Raw genomic sequence first — 8,325 nt, forward strand, 5'->3', positions numbered from 1 at the left:
AGTTCTAAACTATAAATACTAGACTTGATAAGAACGCGAAGAACGGTGCTCTGAAATCTTGAAATTCTTCAAATTCAAGCAAGCCTTCTCCTCCAAGCTCTTATGGCTGCTGAAAAGTCCTTTTCTTGCCCTAATCTTGCTTATATGCCACTTTTCCAGCCAAAATTGGTAAGCCTCACCCGGATAAAAAGAAATCACCTGCACAAAATTTTCCAAAATTGAACCCTGCTCGAGCGGTAAGATTCTACCGCCCGAGCGCTAACTCCTCTGTCTCTCGTCTCTCAAAGAACACAATATACAAAATGTAGATTAAATGCACAATATGTAGATTAAATTCAAATACAAAAAATACAAACACATACAAAACCAATGCACTAAAACACGTAAAAACGACACATATCAAAAATCAAAGATAAAATATGTTTCAAATTATAGACAGGTGAATTGATAATCGAGGAGGAGAAAATTTTAGAGTATGTGCTCAACAATCCAACTTGTGTATTGGGCTTTTATTGAATCTAATGTAAAACGATCTTTATTTTAATAATATTTTACAATTTTATTAAATTATGGCATTATACTTTATCTGTATACTCATACAAGTTGCATAGACAAAGTTCTTGAATATACAATAAGTACCATGAGGTCTGTCTCTCAACGTAAGATTATAAAATTCATTGGGAATATACAGTATGTTATAAACAGGTTCCTAGTCGAATGAGGAGTCTAGAAAAATAAGGACAAAGGTCGCTTGAGTTTGAGATTAACATATGTGATGTAAAGGCCATGTTTCATTGGTAAGGACATGAGATGTCCATTCACAAAGATGGCGATCATATGATGATACACTGAACAACCTTCCCTCATACTGTTCAAGTGGTTCTCACTTATCGAGTGTCTGCGGTTATGGTTGTATTCCATTAATCCTTTGACTCGGGACAATGTAAGAGCTATACGTACTAGCAAGCACTTTGATCCATTTACCGACTCCATTGAGGGGTTATCAGATGACGAGGTTGGGTGTTGTTTCGAAATACCTAGGAGAAAATACATTTTAGTCGTTGATTCACCGTTGCCTATAGGTGAAGATATCCTATATGATCTGATGAGTTAATAATGTAATGATTATCTGGCTAGAGCAAGAAATGTGCTTTAGGAAAATGATTGCTAGTTGCACATACCATTTCACTATTAGTACTCAAAGATAAATCAAATCGTTATCGAATTTATATGCAACTCTCGATATATCCATGGTTGCAGATTCGATCGGATACATATGTGTTGGACCATACTATACACTAATCATGACTTAAGGTTCTTGCAGGAACTATCAGCGATACCTAAGGGATCATGAGGTGATGCTACTAAAAGTTCTTACCATGACCTGATTGGTGCAATCAGAAATGAGTTCTTACATTCTTGATCAAGGAATTGGTGAAAGGAATTGAGCTAATTAGGGTAAGTCCAAATAAGAATAAATTTTATTCTAAATCTTATGGAGATGTGAACTCACGGCTAGCTGTATTCCTGAATCATTGAAGATCACAGAAGTATCGGATACTATGTTCCCGTTGAGAAAATCAAAGTTCTAAGAGTTGAATTTGGAGACTATAGTTTGATGGAGATCAAACAAAATGCTTTTAAAGGATTTTATAAGCTTATTCCATAGGATGAAAAAAATGGAAGTTAGCTTAATTGCTAATTGTGGAAGGAAGATGAAACTGCAGTTCACTAAACCGACAGCTGCCCAATATAATAAGTGAAAATTTTGATCTTCGTAATTTTCAATTCTGATTATATGAACAAGACTTGTATCCCTTTTCAATTTTCATTATACGAACAAAACTTGTATCCCTGACACATCGGCACTGTCAAATCACCGATCGGGGTTATAATAAGTTTGAAATCATTTATTTAATGAATTTAGAATTTACTTATTAAATGATGGTATTAGTAGTGGTGACTATTAATATGTATAAATTCTCATAAAATGTTCTAGAGGTATATAGATTTAATTAACTAATAAGTTAATTATATAAATCAAATAATAATTTAATATGTCTATGCATGTATTAAATGTCCATGTGTAAATGTATTAATGTTTATATACACTTTATATGAGATATAAAATATTAATTTATCATGTATTATCAAAGTTGATAAATAATGATGTAGTAATAATGTGAGAATTTATTTAATGAAAATTAAGAGTACTGGCGAGACAAAGATTAGAAATCCTGATAGAAGAGGGATTCCTAAGGGGATCAGGAGTCGCACTCTATAAATATACCATAAGGGGGCATAAAACATAATTACAGAATTTTTGCACACAATACAAGCAAAAGGTCCGCAAAAATTTGTTATGCCTTCCAATAAACTCTGGGCCATCCCAATTAATTTTGTTGAAAAATTTGGCCACCAAGTTTCTTCAGTGGCCGCACCCCGCGCTGGTGCACCAACTCAGGATTTTGAAAATTCGGACGATCCAATCTCAACGCACAAATCGTTTGGCTTTTCTAGTGAAATCCAAGCGAGGAACATATTCTCTGATCGTAGATCAAATTTGACGATCAAGAGGAAGAAGATCGGTCTGTATGGACATACAAGAAGATTATATCCACTAACTCCGGATTTGTATGGTGTCCAGTTATATTCGGACAGGTATACAAACCAGACACCCTATGAATGTTAAATAAACAAACGACGTCGTCCAATGACAGTTTCAAACGTTGAAACAAAAATTTATAACTTTTGTTGCGTCTTGGATGAGAGAAAACGATTCACTAACAAAAAATACATGTATGTCCTCCCTTGCAGTTGAAATATGTTTCCCTCATTCCCACATACTCGTTAGATATTTCCGAGCTCTTGTCTTTTGTACATTCTATGTACTCCCGGTTCTCCACCTACAGTAACTCATTCTTTCAGCCATTAAAAATTTAGCTTCCAAGAACTAAACCTACCAGTATGGGTGTTCCTACTCTCAAATGAAAATAATTTAAAATTAGAAGAACTATTTCAGTAAATAAATAACTTCCATCCCAAAATAACAGCCCTATCAGCAAAAATTCATCAGCCAGTGCCCCAATTTTATAGCAAAAACAATCAAGACAACTACACGTACCCAAAGTGGTAATATGTGTTAGAGTAGATGCCCTGCAAGTCAACTATTGACTAGGGATTTTATTAACTCAGTTGTAAAGAACAATCTTTATTTTAATATAATTCATTATTTCATGGTTTGTTATTTCTTTATCTGTATACCCATGTTATCAAATATAGATAAAGACCTTGATTATACTTTAATACAAATGAATCGTAATTCGATGTTGAAACTCATTTGTAAACACTGTATGATCTAAATTCGTTCCTATTCGATTCAGCCGCCTAAAACATGGATAAAGGTCGCTTGAGCTCGAGACTAGCTTCTGCGATGTTGTGCACTGCATTTCTTGATAAGGGCATAAAGATGTTCAAATATGGAGATGGGTAGTCATATGATGATTATACCGAACAACCCTCCCTCGGACTTTCCAAGTGGTTATCATTCATCGAGAGGATAAGTCCGTGGTTATGACTGTACAGCATTAGCCCTTACGACCCGGGACAACACTGAGACTCTATATGCTAGGGCCGTGCTTTGACTCGTTTACCGGCTCCAGGAGAGTCATCAGGTGACGAGGTTGGGTATAGTTGCGACACATATAGGAGCCAGTGCATTGTAGTCGGGGATTCACCGTTCACCTGCGGGTGTGGATATCCTATGTGATCTGATGAAATAATAGTGCATGGAATCTCTGGTCAGAGTACGAGATGTACGTTGGAGAAGGAGTTCTCCAATAGTACACGCGATGCCACTATTATTGTTATCACATAGTTATCGAATTAATCTGCAACCATTGGTATGCAACCCTCGATGAACCAATGGTTGCAGATTCGATCGGGATATATGAGATAAAGGGACCGTACTGTACGTTAATCGTAATCGACCGATTCTTGCAGGTACTATCAGTGATACATAGGGGATCATGGGGCGGTGCTACTAGACGCTCTTACCATGACCCGATAGGTGCAATCAGAAATGAGTTCTGACATTCTTGATCAAGGTGTTGATGAAAAGAATGAGGCTAACTAGGGTAAGCCCGAATAAATGATTATGTCCTGAATCACAATGAGCTGTGAACCCACGGCTAGCTGTATCCCTAAATCATTGAGGGTAACACAAGCACTGGATCGTTTGTTCCCGTTAAGAGAATGAATTCAAGAAATTGAATTTATATTATATAGAAAATTCAAGGAGTTGAATTTATGATAATTAAGTTTTGAGAGAATAAATTGTAGGAGTTGAATTATAAAATTTGAGAACTTAATTTATTAAACTCAAAGGTTGGGTTTATTAGATATTAAATTTTGAAGATGATATAAATTCAAGGAGTTGAATTTATAATTTAAATAATAAATTCAAATGTTGAATTTATAATGAATTTAATTAATTAAGCTCAAAATTTGAGTTGATTAAAAATTAAATTAAAATTGGTGGGAAGTATATTTGATGGGCTTGTAGGAGTACAAGTCCAACATACTTAATAATTAAAGTTTAATGGACTTGGATTAAATTAATTAAACTAGTTGGACAAGCCCAATTGATTAATCAAACACATTAATGTTAATTATATGTATTAGGTCATGGGTTAATTATAAATAAGTGAGAACAAAATAAACCCTAGCCACCACCCTAACTTTTTCGAGAATCCATCCTCCAAGGAAGAAAAAAAATCGGCCACCTTCTTTTGAGAAAGATTTTGAGCCGTCTCTCAAATAATTTTCTCCTACGTAAAATCTCTTCCAAATTTACTAGTGCAATTTGGAAGAGGATCAAACAATTCAGTCGTGGACCTGATTAGAAGAAAAGAAAGGAGTCTCTTGAAGAAAGTTCGTAGGGATTCATCAAGAACTAGATCTGTCATACCGGATTAGTTGGTGCCACGTGATTTATTCACCAAAGGTATAACTTTTAAACTCCATATTAATGTTTATGTTAAAATCATATGAGCGCCCAAAGCAAAACATATTTTGATTATCAAAATAAACAAAATTTTTAAACTTCCGCTGCGTTTGGGCGTGTTGAAAACCCAGATCCAACGATATGAGCCAAAAAAAAGGATCAAATATTATTCTAAAGCTCTATGTTTGGCTATCTAAAATCAGTAAATCCTTTCTTAGCACCATCAATAACACAAGAATATAATTAAAACATAAATTCAGTAAATATGCAATGGAACAAACCGGTTTGGCACACTACAATTTTCTGTCGTAATCACATTTGATGATCTTTTAAGCACAAGTTCGAGCAAATAATCCAACCCCAAAAAGTCTGGAGTATTGCATTCTCTATTCAAAAAATCTTCTCCAACCCATATTCTCTAAATTTTATAAATTCTTTATTTTTTATTCCAAATTATTTAATATAAAAATAGTAATTAGGTAATATGATATTAAACAAATTAAATTAAACGTGACTCATTTTTTTAAAACATAATTCATTTATTTTGACATCAAATTTCAAGCCACATACAACATTAAAACACATACATAGATCGATATAATTATAAACTACACATGATTTAAAGACTAATGTTCTGAATTAGAGTATTCCTCCCACAAATGGTCAATAAGAGCATCTCGGAGTGCATAGTGAGCCGATTTGTCTTTGATTTGACGATGACGTGCAAGAAACTCTTGGAAACGGACGTGTTCATCACGCACCATTTCAACTACAGCCTTGCATGCCATATCCACATGTCGTAATCAGCTACAGCCTCCAAAATGATTGTTGGTCTTCCACTCCGACCAGTATATTGTCCTGCCCAAGCCGTTGGACAGTTTTTCCACCCCCAATGCATACAATCGAGGCTTCCAAGCATCCCCGAAAATCCACGTTGTTTTCCAATATGGAGAAGTCTTTCAATGTCCTCGGCGTTAGGAGAGCGAAGCTACAAGTCGCCAAACACCTCTATCGTTGCTCGACAAAATCTCTTTACACTTTCAATCGCAGTGGACTCTCCGATTTTAATATACTCATCTGTCGCATCTGCCCCCACACCGTATGCCAATATCCGCATTGCAGCAGTTATCTTTTGGTATGGTTTCAACCCAGGCCGACCTAACGCATCCGCTTTTTGTACGAAGTAATTGTCCTGCTCTTGAATGGATGTCATTATTCCACTCTCATATGCCATATCCCACTATCCCACTATCGAATTGTCACATCCCACTATCCCACTCCCATATCCCATATCCCACTATCCAACTCCCACTAGCCCACTATCGAATTGTCACATCCCACTATCCCACTCCCACTATTTCACTATCGAATTTTCACATCCCACTATCCCACTCCCACCATCCCACTATCGAGTTGTCACATCCTACATACTTGCTCAAAGAACAACAAAACATTTGGCAGAAAAAAGCAGCAAAAGGTGATGGAGCCGACAGATCTTCTAATCTGTTTGGCCAGTTCTTCGGCGGAACTTCTCCATCCGGGTCCGATCTAGGAGAGTACTAGTGTTTAGTCATCATTGCAGTGGAATAAAAATATGTCAATGTGTATTGCTTGTGAGTGTTTGTTTTAAGTTGTTGGTTTGTTTTATGATCGTCTATTTTATATGTTTTAATGTGAACTGTTTTTTATGTTTTAATGTGTATGCATGTTTAATTTATCTCAAGTTAACTAATTCGATTTGTGTTGAAAAAAAACATGTAATGTATCATTTCACAATCTTATTTAATTATTATTTTCATTTGTTTTTTTCATCAAAATAATTCAATTACAATAAATAAATAAATAATAAAAATGAGAAAACTTGAAATAAATTAAATAATACCAAAAAATCATTAAAATTTAGTAAAAGTATTGAAATAAACATTTAAATATATGAAATTAATAAAAAAAATTAAAGGGTGTACTTGCAATTTTGGAGAATGGCATTTTCGTAAATAATGCCATTCTCCAAAATATATGGAGATGGAGTTGAGATTCTCCATTTTTGGAGAATCACTATTCATCACTTCAAAATGGAGTAGGTATATGGAGAATGGTTGGAGCAAGATTGATACTCCATTTTGGAGATTTTCTCCAAAATGGAGAATGGTTGGAGTTGCTCTTAGCAGGTTATTCGCCATCTTTTAAAATGTTAAAATTTTAATGTAATTCATATTTAGCTTAGTTGATAGAGTGTTGCTTTCTTAAGTATCAAGTTGTAAATTCAATTTCTACTGTGGGCTTTTATCTATTAATTTTTTTAATTCATATATCAAAATTATAACGTAGTCTTTCACAATTTCTTATAATTAAATTTTTTATTGTACAAACATGATGCATATATAGATGCACTAATATTTTTGAAAGAACCTTCACATATTTACTAAGGTATTTCCTAAAAATTCCTAATTTGTTCCACGTTTCACTCTTGCACATGTCAACCCGACTTTAAGTTGGAGAGCAATGACGTACCTAGAATTGTATGTGCCCTACATTTTTATATATATATATATCTATGTTAATATATAATCATATCTCGACTGGTACATGTCAGCATGTAGTCAGTCATCTACGAGTGAGCAATAATAATTAAATATCATTCAACTTTTCGATTGTGGGATCGTAACAGGGTTCAAGCCCTGAGTTACTAAACTGACCATGGTTCGCCGAAACTGGTGTTCCGGAGCCGGACGGAACACCATTTGCGACGGTTTTGTTTTGCACCGTCGCCGATTTAACATTGGTGACGGGTTTAATAAAACCGTCGCTATATTTAGCGACGGTTTGAATACAACCGTCGCAAAAGTAAACATGGCGACGGTTAAATAAATACTGTCGCTAAATTTAGCGACGCTTTTTCATAAAACTGTTGCGAATTCGAATCAGCGATGGATTTAATAATGCACGTGTCTTTGCTTTCTAGTACAAATAATGCAATTTGTGTTCAATAAATTGTTAATAAAATTTTAATACAACAAATAATCTATTTAAATGATATTTATTTTAATTTTTATATTTCTAAATATTTTCCAAAATTTTTAATTTTTATATATTTTTAATATTTTTTTTAAATATTCGTTCCGCGAAATTTCATTGTGACTGGAACGGATGCGATCTCCGCGACCGCGACAGCGAACCATGAAACTGACCCAAATATAATGCAAAGCCAATCTGTCTGAGTTGGTACAATAGTTCCGCGGGCAGTTGGGACAGCTTACGCACTTAAAAAGGCAGGAGTGTTGAGTATCGAGGCCAGTCGTATTCGCGTGGCCTGCTCCGTA

General features: G+C 34.8%; 1 protein-coding gene across 1 annotated transcript; it reads right to left on the reverse strand.

Moving 5' to 3' along the window:
- Nucleotides 1-5,774: 5,774 nt before the first annotated feature.
- Nucleotides 5,775-6,239, reverse strand: LOC140810363 (uncharacterized). Its single transcript, XM_073168233.1, has 2 exons — nucleotides 6,042-6,239; nucleotides 5,775-5,993 (listed from the first exon to the last, which is right to left on the reverse strand). The coding sequence occupies exons 1-2, from the start codon at nucleotides 6,237-6,239 to the stop codon at nucleotides 5,775-5,777; spliced, it is 417 nt and encodes a 138-aa protein (XP_073024334.1).
- Between the last annotated feature and the right edge of the window lie 2,086 nt (nucleotides 6,240-8,325).

Source organism: Primulina eburnea, chromosome 13 (genome assembly GCF_022965805.1).
Source record: "Primulina eburnea isolate SZY01 chromosome 13, ASM2296580v1, whole genome shotgun sequence".
NCBI lineage: Eukaryota > Viridiplantae > Streptophyta > Magnoliopsida > Lamiales > Gesneriaceae > Primulina > Primulina eburnea.

Excerpts from the sequence above, each read along its gene's own strand:
- LOC140810363 (XM_073168233.1), bottom strand. The coding sequence starts at position 6,239 with ATGGCATATGAGAGTGGAATAATGACATCCATTCAAGAGCAGGACAAT. Across the intron at positions 5,994-6,041 it reads AGTCCACTGCGATTGAAAGT|CTTCGCTCTCCTAACGCCGA; the intron begins GTAAAGAGATTT and ends GGCGACTTGTAG.